This window comes from Onychomys torridus, chromosome 2 (assembly GCF_903995425.1).
Source record: "Onychomys torridus chromosome 2, mOncTor1.1, whole genome shotgun sequence".
Lineage (NCBI taxonomy): Eukaryota > Metazoa > Chordata > Mammalia > Rodentia > Cricetidae > Onychomys > Onychomys torridus.
This window is the reverse complement of record NC_050444.1, coordinates 164051451-164070238: the sequence shown is the minus strand read 5'-3', so window position 1 is coordinate 164070238 and position 18788 is coordinate 164051451. Positions and strand designations below refer to the sequence as shown.

At 51.1% G+C, this 18788-nt stretch overlaps 1 protein-coding gene across 5 annotated transcripts in view; it reads right to left on the bottom strand.

Annotated features, from left to right (window-relative positions):
- Nphp4 (nephrocystin 4) overlaps positions 1-18788 on the bottom strand; it is an 88282-nt gene that overhangs the window by 21210 nt on the left and 48284 nt on the right. For 3 of the 5 annotated variants that reach the window (XM_036177568.1, XM_036177567.1, XM_036177570.1), the window contains exons 12-16: positions 9232-9293; positions 7713-7829; positions 6934-7082; positions 6635-6826; positions 5544-5731 (exon numbers count right to left, since the gene is read on the bottom strand). In XM_036177568.1, coding sequence (XP_036033461.1) covers positions 5544-5731; positions 6635-6826; positions 6934-7082; positions 7713-7829; positions 9232-9293 — 708 coding nt within the window. Of the gene's footprint in view, positions 1-5543; positions 5732-6634; positions 6827-6933; positions 7123-7712; positions 7830-9231; positions 9294-18788 lie in introns of all 5 variants that reach the window. The other 2 variants (XM_036177569.1, XM_036177571.1) reach the window with 1 other exon arrangement.

Here is an 18788-nt window from a genome sequence, read left to right as displayed (position 1 = left end):
CAGGCCCATGCCTTGGTGGACACTTCTGATTCTTGTGGGCTTCCTGATTCAACCCAGCCATCCCTTCATGATTCACAAATGCCTCCTGCCCTGGACAGGCATTCACAGCTCCATGGAGTGAGACTCTTTCCATCCAGATGACATCCGAAGATCAGAATGAGCTGCTGCAGCTGTGAATTCCTAGGTACCAAGTAAGGCAGAAATGCAGATGCACATGGAGGCGGTGGGGGGGGGGGGGACAGGAAGCATGATAATGACACATACCTCTCTATTCAAGGGCAGATCTAGCAGCCCACAAGAAAGGAAGGACCCTGTACCCCAGGGTCTACCTACCCCACAGGCAACTGCGGGGAAACACCAAGCACCGCACCCCAGACACAGAATGTGAATACATTCAGAACATCAGGAAAACATGGCTACATTAAGCCGCAAAGAAAACCTAAGCACATCCCATAAAGTAGAAATAAAACCACTCCAATCTCTGAATACTACTCCATAAACTAGAAATCATTAATAAAAATTCAATCAAAACAAATCCAAAATCCAACCCTAAGTGACTACGTCAAAGGACACAACAAGGTTTTCTAGAAAGTCTGACTTGTCGTACACACCTGTCATCTCAGCACTGGGGAGGAGGAGGAGGATCAGGAGTTCAAGGCCACCCTGGAGGTGGTGTCTAGGAGAACAACGAAAACACAATTTATCAGAGTGAACGCGAGACACGATCATCAAAGAAGAACTCATGGCCCTGCATACCACATATCAACAAAACCAGAAGATCTAAGAAAAATGAAGTGAGCAGAGAAAACTGGGGATTTAATCATCACAAGTATCAAAGAGAGGGTCTCGGAGAGATGGTTCAGAAGTTAAGAGCACTGGCTGCTCTTGTGGAGGACCCAGGTTTGGTTCCTAGCACCTACATGGTGGCTCATACTGAAGGCCCAGCGCTGGTGGTGCACGCCTTTAGTCCCAGCACTAGGCAGGCAGAGGCAGGTGGATCTCTGTGAGTTCAAGGCCAACCTGGTCTCCAAAGCGAGTTCCAGGAAAGGTGCAAAGCTACACAGAGAAACCCTGTCTCGAAAAAAAACCCAAAAAAAAACAAAAAAAAAAAAACAAGAAAAGAATGAAGATAATCCCAATTTTAATTACCTTACCTAAGAGGTAAGGCTGTGTCTGTACTTTGTTCCCATGTATTCTGTGAGTCTCACATTCCATATCTTAATGCTTTATCTCTTGGAGAACATGTGGGCTTTTCCAACTTTCCCATTGTGATTAAAGCTTCTACAACATTGTGTATGGTTTTTCAAATGCCCAGCGATGCAGAATTTGTTTCAATTAAATTAATTATTTTTAAGCTGATACACAAGAACATAATTGTATGTGTGAATTATATGCAAGTGCAAAAACACGTAACTAACAAATGCCTCTTGAGCAAAAAAAAAAAACAACAAACAAACAAATTAGGACCCCCAGCACTACCAGACACCAAAATACACAACTAAGTGGCAGTGACAGAGGAGTGTGTGTACAGCCCCAAGACACACAGGCCAGGAGAATGGATGGAGCGCCCCAAATAACTGCATCCAACCACAGTGACTGATTTTCCTTCCTCTGTGTCAGTCATTTTACATTAGAACTGGTTTATGACCTAAACTCTGATGGGTCTTATACAAAGTTCTGTGGCTGCTGAGAAGACTGTGCATCTGGTCTGTAAATGTCTGTGGTTTAGTTTAACTCTGGAGTTTATTAATTTTGAGTCTGGATGGCTGGTCTGTTGAATCTGGACTTGTGTGTGGTGGTGGTATTGTGTTCCCCAAAATATTGTACACCCTAATAAATTTATCTGGGGTCAGAGAACAGACAGCCACTAGATACAGAGCCAAAAATGGTGGCTAGAAAATGGGTCAGAGCAAGCCATAGCAGAAGCTGGACGGTGGTGTTACACACCTTTAATCCCAGCACCTGGGAGGCAGAGCTAGGCGGATCTCTGTGTGTTCAAGGATACAGCCAGCATGGAGACACACGCTTTTCATCCCAGAAAGCGAGTCTTTAATCCCAGGGAGTGACGGCAGAAAGAGAAAGATATATAAGATGTGAAGACCAGAAACTAGCAGCATTTGGCTGGTTCAGCATTTGGATGGTTAAGTCTATAGGCTTTGGAGCAGCACAGTTCAGCTGAGACCCATTCTGTATGAGGACTCAGAGGCTTCCAGCCTGAGGAAACAGGATCACCTGAGGAACTAGCAAGGTGAGGTAGCTGTGACTCCTTCTGCTTCTCTGATCTTCCAGCATTGACCCCAATAACTGGCCTCAGGTTTGTTTTTATTAATAAGACTTTTAAGATTCCTGCTACACTTGTTACCTTTCAGGACCTGTCTGTCTTTTTACCTCCGTTAATGTTTGTGCTTGTGAAACCCAGAGCCCCAGGGTTTGGTGCACATGTATTTACAACCATTGTGTCTTCTTGGTTTGTGTGCAGAAGCTTCATCTCTTCTAATTGTGGTTGATGCCTGCTCCATTAGATATAAGACTGGCCACACTGGCTACTCTTGGGTTTCTATCCCTTCATGGACTGATGTCCACCCTCTGACAGTCAGTCTGTGGGTGCCTTTGCCAGTGAAGTGTGGTGTTTGGATATAACAAATAGATACTGCTTTTTAACCCAATCATGTTATCTGCATCTTTTAATCAGAGATTTGATATACTAAGTATTATTGAAAGAGGGCTGTTATTCCCATGATCTGCTGGCTGTTTCTCTGGTTAGTTATTTCTTCCCTATTCATTCCAGGGCCTTGATGGTTTACTCTGTGAGGAGTGATGAACTCTTTCTTAGCTGGCTTCGTAGCCATGGGTTGCTTTGGTCTGTGAAGGGTCTTCATTTTGTCCTGTCTTTTTCCCTCTGTCAGTTCTAAAAGGCAACTTTGCTGGTTACGATAATCTTGGTGCCAGATGCCTCCTCATGGGGATGAAACACATCACACTCCAGGCTGGCAGCAAACTTAAGAGTTAGGGATGAAGAGCTGAGGGAACCAAAAGGCCCAGGAAGCATCCCCAATGACTCCTCCCCCGGCCTTGAGCCTCCATGTGGAGTGACTTCCTTGGCTTCTCCACTCTTGTTCCTCAGGAAGGGGCAGCCCATCCAGTATGGAGGAGGGAGAGGGACAGGGCTGTCCCACTCACCTCGATCCAGGCCTGCTGAAGAAGGAGCAGAGGCTGGAGTCCAAGAGGACTCAGGCAAGCAGAAAGGCTGTGCTTTACCACAGGTTGCCTGGCTGCTGTTACAGGTGACCACCACAGCAGTCCAAGCACTCAGAGGTGGAAGCCAGAGGCACAGCTGGCTCCCGGACTGCATGTTCCCATAACTGCTTTGTCATAAATGAACATAAAGGAAAGAGATGTTTTGATCTGTACCATCTAGCACCATTAATTCTGACCTCGGAAAGAAAGGAGGAGCTCAGCCTCTGGTGCCTGCGATCCCCAGGGCAACCACCCGGAAGAGCCTCCCACTCTGTTCCCAAGGCATTTATGTTCACCATCCTGTTACGTTCCTTTTGCTTATCCCAGGCTTTGTCCTGTCTGTCCCCATGCTTCCTGAGCTGAACAATTAGACAGTTCTCCTGAAGGACACTCTCTTCTTTGCCAGCACAGGCATCAGCCTGCCCATCAGCCTGCCCCTCAGTCTGCACATCAGTCTGCACATCAGCCTGCCCCTCAGCCTGCCCCTCAGCATGCATATCAGCCTGCACATCAGTCTGCCCCTCAACCTGCCCATTAGCCTGCACCTCAGCCTGCCCCTCAGCCTGCACATCAGCCTGCCCATCAGGCTGCACATCAGCCTGCCCATCAGCATGCACATCAGCCTGCCCCTCAGCCTGCACATCAGCCTGCCCCTCAGCCTGCCCATCAGCATGCACATCAGCCTGCCCCTCAGCCTGCCCCTCAGCCTGCCCCTCAAGCTGCACCTCAGCCTGCACCTCAGCCTGCCCATCAGCATGCACATCAGCCTGCCCATCAGGCTGCACATCAGCCTGCCCCTCAGCCTGCACCTCAGCCTGCCCATCAGCCTGCACATCAGCCTGCACATCAGCCTGCCCATCAGCATGCACATCAGCCTGCCCCTCAAGCTGCACCTCAGCCTGCACCTCAGCCTGCCCATCAGCATGCACATCAGCCTGCCCCTCAGCCTGCACCTCAGCCTGCCCATCAGCCTGCACATCAGCCTGCACATCAGCCTGCCCATCAGCATGCACATCAGCCTGCACCTCAGCCTGCCCCTCAGCATGCACATCAGCCTGCACCTCAGTCTGTACATCAGCCTGCACATCAGTCTGCCCATCAGCCTGCCCATCAGCCTGCACATCAGCCTGCCCATCAGCCTGCACATCAGCCTGCCCCTCAAGCTGCACCTCAGCCTGCCCCTCAGCCTGCACATCAGCCTGCCCATCAGCATGAACATCAGCCTGCCCATCAGCATGCACATCAGCCTGCCCATCAGCATGCACATCAGCCTGCCCCTCAGCCTGCCCCTCAGCTTGAAAGTACAGTTCACGTCAATTGTGTTAAGTTTTCACATGTGGCATTGTCTGTTGTTCTGTTTAAAATCATTAGCCGCTTCTCCTGTGACTCTTCATTGACTCATCACTAAGAGTGTGTAGCCGGGCACTGGTGGCGCACGCCTGTAATCCCAGCACTCAGGAGGCAGAGGCAGGTGGATCTCTGTGAGTTCGAGGCCAGCCTCCAAAGCTACAGAGAAACCCTGTCTCGGAAAAAAAAAAAAAAAAAAAAAAAGATGTGTTTTAATTTTCCTCATTGGTCCAGAGAGTTTGGGGAAGGAGAAAGAGTGGCAGATTTCTGACCTAGTGGCATCAGTGTCAGAGAACAGCACACCCTTTGATGTAACAATGTTTAGGTCAGCACACAACTCTAACAGAAGCTGCAGCATCTTCACAAACGCCTTCGCTGTTCTTTGTTCTTGGTCCCTACGAGTTCTATGACAACCTTTTCAGGCTGCATTTCCAACCATCCTCATGGATGTGTCTCTGCCTGAGAGGTGTGTGGGACTCACCAGCTGGAGGGCCTGTCCTTCCCCACTTGGGCTGCAGGCATGAGCGCCTCTCAAAACTGTCCACCTTAAGTGGCAACAGCAGTTCAGACCCCAGCGTGGTCTCATGAGCTGTGACACTGAACTAAGATGGGAAAATGCATCAGGTCTGTTTCCGGCCTGTGTGGTTTAAACCCACTAGTGTACAATGAAACCAGGAGCAATAAGCCACTGCCCACCTGGAGGACACCAAAACACCATGTCACTGTTTATCCTGCCTTTCCCAAATGAACCATATCTCACAGCTGGTGAGATGCACAGATCTTGGGAGCATCTGCTTGTCAAGTAGAGGTATCCAAAGTAGACTGTGACTCTTGTGTCTTCTCCAGAGAAGCACTCACCCACATCAGTGAGCACAGTCAGTGACCACAGCACCACTGAGAGAGCCCATGTCCAGTGGGCACAAACAATGGGCACAGGCATTCTTGTATCCACCACTTACCAGCCTCAAAGGAGCCGTCTTTATTAATGGGGACGAGGACATGAGACAGGGAGGCAGAGATGCTCTTGCCTGTCCCATCCAGCTTGACCAGCTGCAGGCGTGGTGTAGTCTCAGGTGGAAAGCGGTAAAACTGGAAGGTGAAATACACAGTCTGTGGCCATGGTGCTCCTGGGCAGTCCTGGGCCGCTCTGAACACAACAACAGGGAACCAATCAGACATCCATAGAGAAGCTCCAGGGTGTGACATGCACAGGGGCAGGACAGGCACTGCAATCACTGAGGTCACCTCAGTTACCGCCAAGAACAGCTCTGTCCTCTCAGAGGACAGGACAGTGGCTATTCCAGGTGCCATGACCTCCTGGCTGGAGGTGCTGCTCTCAGCAACACTGGAGCCTGAGAATGGGCACACAGGGGCAGGTTTAATTAGCTCAGAAGACCACACTAGCAGGGCTTCTGGCATTTACAAAGGAGGGTCCCAGCCAGAATAACGTAAAACCGTCAGCATGAGAGAAACACCAATGTTCAAGATGAAGGTAACTGATCACTGAGTCAGGTGTGGTGCTCTGAGGGAGTGGCACTATGAGGAAGTGTGGCCTTGTTGGAATAGGTGTGGCTTTGTTGGAGGAAGTGTGTCACTGTGGGGAGGGCTTTGAGATCTCATATATGCTCAAGCCACACCCAGTGTCTCAGACTACTTTCTGTTGCCTACAAGATCAAGATGTATAACTCTCAGCCACCTCTCCAGGACCATGTCTGCCTGCATGCCACCATGCTCCCAACCAGGATGATAATGGACTGAACCTCTGAACTGTAAGCCACCCAGCTAAATGTTTTCTTTATAAGAGTTGCTGTGGTCATGGTGTCTCTTCACAGCAACAATAATCCTAACTAAGACAGTCATTATATACCATATACCCACATCAGATTACCAACTACACCATAAATGCACACAATTACTACACGTATCAGTTAACTCAGAAAACAGACGGCCATGTTCCAGCTGGCAAAACCTGAACACAGAGCATGCCAGGAGTCAGTCCTTCGGCATGAGGAAGCCAGGGAGCGCGATGGATTGGGAACCCAGAGACTACCTGCTGAAGGCAAGAAATTGAAGCACGATCTCATTCCCTCGACGACAATCCGACTCCTCCTTCTGAGGGTTGAACCTCACGGGATCTGTGGGATTGACGGCTTCCACTGGCTGCTGGCTGGCATCCAGGATCTCGGGGAAGCCAGATGACTGCAGGAGTGCCATTGATGCTCTCGAGAGCTGCCTTCTAGAGCTGAAACAAAAAACCCGAAGCCCGAAGCCCAGGCGTGCCATGCACACCTCTCTACAAGAGCCTGCTCATCAAAATCAAAGGTCCAAGGCCTCCTCACCAAGCCTCACCTCCTGGTCTGGGCTCCCACAATGATGGGGACATGCAGAGGAGTGAAGGGGAGTTCCTGCAGATGATCCACAGCAGGTGTTCCCAGAACCAAGGACGTCTGGCTCAGGTCAGCTTCCAGGTGAGAGACCCTGCCCTCTAACACGGATTCCTGCCGAACAAAACCAGGGCTCCAGGGGTGCAGCAAGAACCTGCCAATGACGGACCCCAAAGGTGCTCAGGTCTAAGGGTTTACTGCCCAAATGACTTCTGGGGGGTCATCAGCTCAGCAACTATCGATACAGGAGGCTTTTAATTTCAGGTGACCAATGACAGATTTTAGCATCTGTCCCATGCAATACTTGAGCCAAACTAAAAACAAAAAAATAATCAAATTTTTAAAATTGTGTTTTTATCTGTAAGTCAAGGTTAATGGATCACTCTGTATTTTATACAGCAACCTCATCTGTGAGTTACAAAGCAATGAGGAAGAAAGCACAAATTTTATGAGCAGGCCAGTACCACAGAGACACCTGATGTCTGAGGCCTGAACACCAAATGCCAAGCAGTGCGGCAAGGCATCACATTCCTGTTTGGTCTCAGACTCAGAACGGTAGCAAAGGTCTAAGGTGGGCAGTCGGGCAAAACCTACCCTTCCCGTCCCCTCTCATCCCACAGCCCACATCGCAAAGAACACCCCAAGGCCCCGTCACCCAAACAACCAAACATCAGACTTCCCTTCCCATCAGGAGGTGATGAGCTTGTGTGGGAGCAGAAAGCAGGACAGGGTGGGTCTACTTACTGCCTGGAGCTGGGGGCCCTGTGGGGACAGAGGGCTGTCCAGGGACTGAGGAGGGGGCTTGGAAGAGCTGCGCGGAGCCGGAGGCTGTGGGGAAGCCGCCAGTTGGGAAAGCGACAGCTGCAAGGCAAGAGTTCTTGGGTGAAATGCTCCGAGCATGCAGTTACAGAAACACACGCAGGCCTGCACAGACCCCGAAAACGACTCCCCTGCATCACCACCAGGAGTGATGCCAGCACTCCCAGGGCCAGCGGCTGTTCTGAAGTCCAGAGTACTCCAAGTTCCCTTAATTCATAATTAGAAGGAGGCCTGGTGCTGTGATTCCTCATGCACCACAGTGTGAATCGGAACAGTCACAAGGAAAAGCGGGTGAGGAGGAGGGGCTCCTGCTGCAGGACCAGATGCTAGCACAGCCTCTGGATTTGCTCCTATCCTTGCACGGGACACCTCCAAGGCTCTGTCCAGCTCCCTGTCCACTGAGTCTCTCCACTAAGGCAGCGACTATGTGGTCAACAGGAAGTCTGGGGACAGAATGTCCATCTCCCCTTCCTCAGAGCATGATCTGCCTCAGTCTGTCAGGATAATAATGGCCTCAATAGCCGGGCTACTGTGAGAATTACACATATTTTCAGTGTACTAAGCCGTCTACAAAAGTTTATGTTCACGAATGGACAATGAATGAAAACATCAGAAGTGGGGGTGGGGCTCTGGGCTGCACTACAGCATGTGTCTCTAGTCACAGCAGGATTCTGGTTCCAGTGCACACATCTGGAGGATGATGGCTACCAGCAAGGACAGCGAGCCCAGAGAAGGGCTCAGCATGATGAGGGCAAGAGCAATGTGCACCGGACAGTATCCCTGGGGCCTAGGAAGGGTCTCTAGGGTCCATTCAGCCCCCCTCAGACTGCAAGGCCAGTAGGAGGCAGGAAGTGGCCCACAAACTACACCTTGGATCCGGCTTCCCGAAAATCTGATTTTCAGGATGATGCTGTAAGTCGTTCAGCCAAAACCGCCCAGGGCCAGAGGACACACGCCCCTAGCCTGTTAGCTGTCAGTGACAGGAAGAACTGTTCTTTTTGCACAAAAAGTTCCAGGCTGTAGAGGTGAATACTGACTGATAGGTGGCTGGATGTCCTGCCTCTGTCGGCTGTGGTCCAAAATCTGCCCACACCAAGTGCTTGCCCACAGGCCAGTTGCTGCCTGGTATCTATGCCACTCGGGGAGGGGTGACAGCCAGGTCCCAGTGTCCCAGAGAGTCAATGGCACTGACTCAACAAGCCTCACCACTGGGAGAACGTGGTATATTAAGTGTGGATGGCAAGGTCCAGGATCACTGACTGGGCAGGAGGCCACCAGAATGGCAACTGGACCTGGAAGTCAGCTAGCTGAGAAGGGCTGCAGGACAGGGCAGGGGAACCAAAGACACCTCCAGCCCCTGCATCCAAGTGAAGTCCTTTCTTAGGCCCCAAACCCTCTGACCCTTTTTCTAGACTATGTGAAAGGCCCTCGAGCCTGGACTTACCCCTGGTCCCACAGGAGAATCCTGGATTGCAGCAAGATCCTGGGCTGCTGGTGCTGGCGTGCCTGGGGTGGGGGGAGCACACAAGGTCATAAGTGTCTTCAGGGCCCAGAGCCCAGAACACCAGTCCAGTTGGGACCACTATGCTTCTCTATCCCATCTATAACTGGCTGTTTACATGAACTGCTCAACACAGTTCCTCTGAGCCTGGAGATTGGAAGCAAGGCTGCCTCCTCACACCCACTCTGCCTGCCTCCTTCACTCTGAAGCAAGATGCCTTGCTAAGTGTGGGCCAAGTGAGACAGAACACTCTGGTTCCTGGATAATCAAGTTCTCTGACACACTACTCCATACCCTCTGCCGTGGGAGTGCCCATCTCAAAGGTATGCCAGACTTAGTGGTACCATGGCTGCAAGCTGCCTGGTGATCCCAACACCACCTCCTGAACATAGCCCAGGCTCTCCTCATTCATGATGCAGATGTGCCTTTGGGAAGTCTACCCAGAAGTCATGGCCAGCCCTCCATTAGGTTCCCCAAAAGGGGCTGAGAACAGCGGTGATCCTTCAGAGGCCAAGGCAGTGTCCAATGGCCCAAGTGGCCCTCTGCAGAGTGACAACCTCCTCTATTGAAGCCACTGCCCTATAGTAGCCTAACAGTCAAGCCAGGAGTGAGGCTGAGGTTGGTCTGTACAGATCATCACAGCTATGTTCCATCTTACAGCCACTTCACACATGCCACCATTGGCCTTTGCCTCCACGGTCACAACTTCCTCCCAATGAGACTCCAGCCTATCTGACGGGGAGGGCCACCTCTGCCTGCCCCCAGAATGCTATAGGAACCTTGCATTTTCCTGTGGAGTGGCCTGACAGTTGTCCCTGAGAGCACAGCTTCGTGTCCATGCCTTGCCTGGACCACTGCAGTCCCCAGTGATGGGACACTGCCCACTTCTAGGGGACTTCAGCCCCTACTGGACTTTGATTTCTGGAAATATCCTGCCCTCTCCCCAGGGCCTTGTCATGGGGCTAACAAGAGATGCCAGGCACTCATACAGCTCTATCTTCCTCCTATGGGGGCCCCTGCTATCCAAGTCTCCGCACGGCCCACAACTGACAGGAATGAATCTCATACTTCCCAAGGTCCCCTGGGGACCCCACAGCAAACAGCACAGGTCTCTGCCTCTGTGCCACCTGCATGGAGAACGCCTCCTGTTGCATTCTGGGTAGCAACAAAACAAAAATAAGATCAGCACACTCACTATTAAGCATGAAACCCAGAACATACTGCTTAAGCCCCATACTGCAATGGTCTTCAGACCACATATTGCCTAGCCTCTTCTGGCTGCTTTCCAGAGGGTCCCTCAGGAGATGCTACAGCTTGCCCCAGGCCTCATGAGGGTCTGGTGGAGGCCTTGTGAGATCTCACTGATGGGGGGACAGAATGGCCGGGAGTTCCAGGAATGGAAGTGGGGACCAGCCAAAAAGGGCTTCTGCCTCAGGAGAGCCAAATGCCCAGATGGGCCGGTACGGCTCATGGCCCAGCTGCCCCCTGGGTCATGGCCCACCTGGGAAGAGTCCACCTACCCACCCACTCTCTCCTAACTTGTCAACCAACAGGGTTCCCAATGACCCAGGCACTCATGGCCAAGGAGCCTGTGATCTAAGAAACCAGGGACTTTGCTTTGGAGGAGCCAGAAGACAAGGCCAGCTGGCTGTTTCCACAGGACGATCTCAGCTCTCTGGAGGCAAATGTGGGTGCTGCCACCCAGCCGGCCACCACAGGGTGCCTGGCCCAGGTCCCCTGACCGTCTTCTGTGGCTCTCTCCTCTTAAAACAGCCTAAAGATGAAACGGGAAAACCCTACTTTGTTCCACCCTAAATGGGGACTTGGAAAACTCTACAGGCTGATTTTATAAAGAGGAAAAATTGCAGGAGATGGCTCCATTATCCTTAGCTAAGAGAAAGCCAGCACTTAGGCACAGGCCGTGTGCATCCTCCGGGGGAGGGAAAGCTCGCTGGCTGGAGGCGACACCACCGGGGCCCATTACCGCTTCTCCCCTACAGGCTCAAATTTGGGTATTGTATGGTATACTTCTTCAGGTAATTCTTTATATTGTGACTTACCATGCAATTTTACCTTCTGATAGAGCTAAAACAGCCTTTAAAAGGCTCTGGCAGTCCTTTTACGACACCTGCTGTGAGCCCAGGCTGTGAGGGCCCAACCCACACCCCAAGAGAAACACAGGCTGGGAAGAAATACATCCAGACCAAGAGATGCTCATTTTCCAATCTTTCCCTCTTCGTGCCTCATCCCTATCTAGGGTACACCACAGCCCTACAGGAAAGGCATGTCTGATGGGAAGACCCACCTCTGCTATGGCACACAACTGGGCAGGAACCCCTGGGCAACACATCAGACCCCAGGACAACATGTCTGTGTGCCCATGTCTGCCTGCAGAATGTCCAAGTGCACACCACATGCCTCTAGGGCAAAGAGGATAGTGATGTGTTGAACATGCATGCATGTGTTCTCATTACAGCGAGAAGAGCCGGTGACCAGACACACCAGCACAAGTCTATCCTATCTACTGATATCCATCTCCTGAGGGGAGAGGCAGGGGAGCAACTATGTGTGGCAGGCTGGCCGGCTCCCTGAACAGAGTGAGCTGCAAGGCATTTACCCCGCCACTGCACCCATCTGCTAGTGTGAGTTCCCATGTTACCACCAACTGTATAAGGCTTTAATTATAGCTAGGTGCTACTCATCAGATCTACCACGGTGGCCCTGCCACAGCTAGAAGGCCCTGCCACGGGTGGCACTAATGACAGCCATCAGCACAGGCCTGCACAGAGAGCTCCATAGGTAGCTGGTAACTACTGACTGCTGCTGCTTCTCCCCAGAATGTGGCCTCGAAGGCTGGACTCCATTCCGGAGGCTTGAGATAGCGTTGAGCTGGGCCTGGGTCTGGGCTTGGGCCTCTGGGTTTAAGAAGTGGCCTGGTCATTAAGGAGAGCATGGAAATCCAGAGACTATGGTTTCTCTTGGGTCAAAGGAGCCCGGGAAGCCATGCAGCCGGTGCAGCTCAGTAGCTCACAACCTTAGTGTACAGAGGAAAGAGACTAAGTCAGTGGGTCCCAAGACGCCAGCTGAGGCTGCTGGCCAATTGCCAGAAACTAGGAAAAAGCCTCCCCAATCACAGCAGGCTCTGCGTCATGCTTGAACACCATCTAACTACTCCTGACACACTCTTAGTCTCAACCAGTCTCCAAGCGCCAAGAACTGCTGTCTGTAAAACATCCACTATCCACCCCAGTTCTCTCAGTTTGGCCTCAAGAAGCCCACGTGTCCTCTGCCTGAATGAGCAGGGGCTCCTGAAGGCCAAGGCAGGAGCCTATGCTCTGACCCCAATCTGAACTGTCACAGGTCCCTTTGGGTCACTCAGAGTCCCAAGGCCCGTGTGGCCTCTGACTTCTGTGCACACTAGGGAGAGAGGCTGCTCTCCAAGGCATGCTAGTGTGGCCATACAGACTTCCCTGGGACACACTGAGCTGCTTCCCTCAGCCCTGGCCAGACCTCAGTTATTTCAGCCTGGACAAAAGTTCTGGACACTGTCACTCTGAGTAACAGTACTACAAACACAGCAGAGGGGCTCTCCATCCATGTCCATTATCACAGCTGGCTGATCTCCCTAAGAGAGTGAGTGTTTGCTGGGCTTTTCAGCTCCGTCAGTGCCCCTCCAAAGCACGGACAAGGATGGGGACACAGGCAGTGCCCACCCCGAGCAACCCTCAAACCTCCACTGTCACCTTGTTAATGCACAGGGGCTCAGGAGATGGGACCTGACACCACTACACCACCTCGGGAGCCACTGAACAGCCATGTGTCCTCTTGAGCTGTCTGCCTCTCACGTGCTCAAGGTCCGTGCCATGTGATAGTGGACAGACAGGACAGGCAGCACCCTTTCCCACCTTTCCTTTGCTATCCCTCTGATTCATGTGTCCCATTTGTCACGGGCTTGTATTTAAGTGAGGGCCACGGAATGATGCCAAGATAAGGAAGTAGCTAATGCAGACCAAGATAACAACCTCCACCACTGTCCCAGACCTGGTGGCACTGGAGATCCTCAGTACAACAGGAACCCGCAGAAGCAGAGATGGGTGAGGGTACTGTGGCACCTTCCTTGGCAGGGAGTGGGGCTTCATACAAGGCAGCTTGGGCCCTCCTTCCTGAGAGGAGGGTTGCACCCGAGGAACTGGGGAGCAGCAGGCATGTGGGGTGAGGGGTGGCGGAGTGTGGGTAGAGGAAAGCTCACTGAATGCCCAGCCCATGGTCACCTGTGGTCAACCACAAGATAGGAGCAAAGGCCCTGAAGGTGGAGCAAGAAAGGAGTGGCAGGAAACAGTTGCCTAGCAACAAGCAGCAGCTGGAGAAGGGTGGAGGCAGAGGGGGACAGTGTGGCCATCACAGCGAAGGAAGGAAGGAGAGAGCCTGGGCCTTCATGAGATGGTCATTAGACGTAAAGGAAGGTGGGCAAGAGTGGCCCCCTGTCATCAGACCACGGGGATAAAAGATGAATCCGAACTAATGGGCTCTGGGTGCCCACCCAAAAGGCCTTTATCCCTCACTACCACGGGTAAGCCAGCCTTCCTGAAGCTTTGATCACATGGGTGGGAAAATGGGAAATGAAGAGAAAAGGGAAGAATCTGGGGGTGGGGCAGGCATGAGTCTCCACCTGAGTGAACTCAGACCGCAGCCCTCGTGGGGATGGGGTGACCTGTCCAGGGCACTGAGGGGTCAGCTCAGCTCAGTTCCCTGACAACCCACTCTCCACAGTCCTGTGTCTAGTCTTCAACTAACTGCTGTGTCCCAGGTGGCCAAAAACCTCTCCACGACTTCTGTGGGAGGACCAGGCTCCACAGACACAAGGCCACCACTCCCCATGCAGAGAAGGATACAATACAGTGGCAGATGGCAGGGTCTAATCACACGTGTCCTGGAAACATGGCAGTGCGTGTTTTCGATGACCCCTGCTACAGGACTGTTTTCAGATCTACTCAGCAAACAATTCAAAATGCTGTCGCCATCAGAACACTCAAAAGCAAAACACTAGGTCAAGGAAATTCCAAGTTTCATCAAAAGTGCAGCCCGAGTGCCCTCTAGTGGCTCGGTGTCAAACAGACCTCTGTCTCTGTCAACTTCATAATAAAGGAAAAATAAAAAGGATGATCCACAAGGGAAAGCCTGAATACCTCACTTAAAGTGGCAGCCACATGTCATTAAGATTTCCAGAAGAGCTGTGTAAGCTGGTATGACACTGAGGTCTGCACAGTTCCCCTCGCAAGTTAGACGCTAGAGGATATTTAAGTCTCTTATATTGGGGTCTTGGGAGGCAATGATTTCTAAGCGAGGAGCAGGGTAGAATGATTGTATTAACAGGACATGAGTGCAGCCATAAATTCAAATTAAATAAGCCAAACAAAATCAGGTCTCCAGCCACACAGTCACTGAAACATGCATCGTGCCACTATGATACTGTACTACAGAGCTGTTCCTGATGTCTACAGAAACCAAAGCAGACACCTCTCTGCAGAGACAGTGAATCTTTTTAAAGATCTAAGAGTGTGTTCATGATGGGTCTGCTTCTTCAGAACTCAAACTGCTGCTCATGTGTCCCAGAGGAAAACACCCCCAGCAGGCTCACTCAGGAGAACACAGAGCTGAGAGGAGACACTCAGGAGAGCCTGTCAGGTAGCCCTCTTCCTTGCCCCCTCAGCCCACCCATTCGTTAGTCAATCCTTCCCTAGCCACATCCACACAGGGGGAGCTTTTGCTCATTTGCATTTCGCTCACTTGCCTGCAGCTAGAGAAGGGGACAGCTGGAGACACAGTGTGGCCCCACAGATACGGGATCTAGGCAGAACTACAGTAATGGGAGCTCATATGGTGACCAACACTTTCCAATTGTTCTCCTGAGCCCCTAACCCTCTCTGAGGACTTTCCTGTGGAGAGCCGCCCTGTACCCCTCACCACAGACCCAGAGTGGGTGTGTGACCCCCATCCCCAGCACCCAGTCTCCAGTCTCCCCACTCCCTCCTCCCACCCTCCACTCCATCCCTGTCCCTAGTCTTCTGTCAGTGGTGGGTAACACAGCGCGATGCTGATCACTACCTCAAAACTCGCCTGGAACAAAGCGACACACGCTCTGTTGGGATTCCTAAATCCAAGGATTATCCTGGAGTGCCTGAGCTCAGAGCAAGGAGAAACTTCTGGCAAGAAGCCAGTTCTGCAGCAAACAGAGCTGGAAGGAGGGGAAAGCTGAAGGCAAGGGGACAGATGGGGGTCTCAGAAACATGCTGGGCTCCGGGATCCCGCCACCGCTAACATCAGGGCTGCCTCTGAGCTTTTCCATCACATGAGCCAATGAGATTCCTTCTTTCTTTCATTTATCTGGCAAATAAATCCGTTTATTTATCCATTCCCTGACTGGGGAGGAGAGGGTGTTTTTTAAGTTCTTGACTACTAAAAAAGGTCATGGGGCTGTGGAGACAACTGGATAGGCGCAAGCAAATGAGTTCATGCTTAAAACACATGAAACTCACATGAAAAAAGCCAGGCACTGTGGAGGGTGGAAACAGGAATACCGGGCCTCACTGGCCAGCCTCGCACCAGGGTCAGTGGGGGACCCTGTCTCAAGGGAATAACACAGCAGATAATGTCACAGCTAAAGACCTGACATCCTCCTCTGCCCAAACACACACATCATTCATTCATTCATCCATTCATTCATTCATTCATCCACTCAGTTATACTGAGAGTTCAATTTAGAACCTCACGCATGCTCTGTCACTAAACTGTATCCCCAGCTCCACAGACACAGACACGGGGGCAGGAGGTGCGGAGACAGCTCAGCAGCTGAGAGCATGCATTGACTGCTACTGTAGAGGATCTTGTTTAGTTCCCAGTAGCCACGGTGAGGCCCTAACCGCCTGTAAATCCATCCCCTGGAGACATGATACCTTCTCTGGCTACTATTGGCACTGAACTCACACACACACACACACACACACACACACACACACACACACACACAGAGAGACATACACATATACACACAATTAAAAATAAAAACAAAATCTAAAACAAAACAAAAGCTGTTCTCAAGAACAGCCAAGGCTGCCTGGTGGTGGTGGCACACACCTTTAACCCTAGCACTCGGGAGGCAGAGGCAGATGGATCTCTGAGTTCAAGGCCAGCCTGGTCTACAAAGCAGGTTCCAAGGACAGTCAGAGTTACACAGAGAAATCCTGTCTCAGGGAAAAAAAAAAAAAAAAATATATATATATATATATATATATATATATATATATATATATATATATATATATAATTCTAGGAACATCCAGGGCCACTCTGCTACTCTGGATGCACATGGTGAGGGTAACACGGGCACAGTTACCCTCTGCACCTATCTGTTGTGGTAGCCATCAGAGACTCAGGCTCTGTGTACTGGCATATACCACTTCTGTCCCGTTATATCATATTAATTGTCTCCATTTTCCTAGTGTATCTAAAGCTTTGTTTTTTAATCCATCTGGACGTGTGTGTGTGTGTGTGTGTGTGTGTGTGTGTGTGTGTGCGTGCACGCACGACCCTGCACGTGACATGAGTTATTTTGCCACGTTTATTTGAGAGACATGAAGCTAGGACTGAATTTTTCATTTTCTATACAGCCAAGTGTACCAGCACCATCTACTGGCTGGTCTGTCCTGACTCCCTGTGGTCAGCATGATGACAAACTGCTCCCCCAAAGACAGCCACATCCTAATCGACAGGAGCTGCTCGTAGGAGCTGCTGGTCAGCAGACCCTGAGGCATCACTTGAGCAGAGACGCTGCTCACTGCAAGAATGCAGGAAGAAGGGGACAAGGGGACAAGCAGCCACTAGATGTTGGGGAGAGGGGAGGAAATGGATTCTCCATGCAGCCTGTGGAAGGCATGCAGTCTATGGATGTGACTTCTAGAGCGGTGGGTTAACAAGGATGCACTGTTTTAAGTCACCAAGTGTCTGCCAAGTTATTGCAGCAACAAGAAACTCAGGCCTCCTCTCTTCACAGGGATGCCCATCACCCCATAGATACTGCACTGTTCTTGGGCCTGTAACTCGGTGGATAAGTCTGCAAACCAAAAATAGTGAGGTCTCATTTCTTCCAAACTGCCTTGTCTGCCCTTTACTGGATTGTTTTTAGATTTAAAAAGTAGCACATATCTAAAATAAATAAATAGATAGATAGATAGATAGATAGATAGATAGATAGATAAACACAGTGCGTGGGTACAATACACTCTAGGCAGAAATCACAAGCTAAGAGTCAGCACAGTAAAAGGGAGGGCGCAGGGAAGGACTCCAGGGAGACTGCACAGTCCCTGGACCAGCAGCTGAAGAACAAGACTCAAACAATCAAACTGTCCTCAGAGCGCCACAACACCTATTAGACTCACAAATTCTCAACCCCCAACAGGAGAGAATCCCCCAACCAGGCAGAGCTCATCAGACATGCAGAGGAGAGACACCGCCCAAGTCTCCGCAGAAGGCAGAAGGCAAAGCTGTGAAGGTTATGAGAGGCAAGCGGGAACAAGGTTACAGGGACAGGGTGAGTCCTGCACGCCTCTGGCTACCCACAGGATGGTGACCACCACTAACCATAGTGTTTCATATTTCCAAACAATAAGAGAAAACATTTTGGGTATTTATTCTCAGTGCAGAGATGGACACATCTACTGACCTGACCCCAAGATGGCTCAATACAGACACACTGGAACACCACACCGCACCCCATGCAGCCCTTCTGTAGCTAAGAGATGCACTTGAGAGCGAACTGACCAAGACATTCCAGTCAGCCAACAGGAACACTCAAGTTGGTAAGATGTAGTCCATGTAAAATGAAGATTATTCCGGTGTGACGCCAACAGAAAGTGTACCCTGCCGCCACCACCCCAAGGGATCCGGCAGACTTTCTGGCAGCACCCCAAGTACAGGGGATGCTGCACAGCCAGATTCCACTTACATAAGATGGTCATTAATGTACATACTGCGGGAACAATCCTGACCGGTCTGCTAAGCACAGAATTCAAACTAGGAACTTCAATTGCTATGCAGAGAGAGAGTCTCCAACAGGGCTTGTCACCAGATGGCTGATGTCTGCTACTGGGCATTTCAGAAAATCCCAATGACCAGGAAAACGGAGGTCTGCATATCAAGCTGCAGGTCAAAGGGGTCAGTGGGCCACTCGCCTACCAATAAGAAACTTACATTCAACAGGACCAGGCTCCACAAACTCAACTTCAACATACAGAGAGTATCCTATGCCAGAACTCAGGCACCAAATTAGGACAGAAAACCAGTCTAAACTGTCCAGATTATCAGAGCTGGGTGGAGAGGGCAGGAAGAAGCTAGGAAGGGACAGCATGTCCTCCATGGCCACTTGGCATCCCCTGCTGTCGGGCAGCCAGAGGGATCCTGGGAGCACAGCAGGAGGAAGTACAATAGGAGGGTGGGAGCACAGC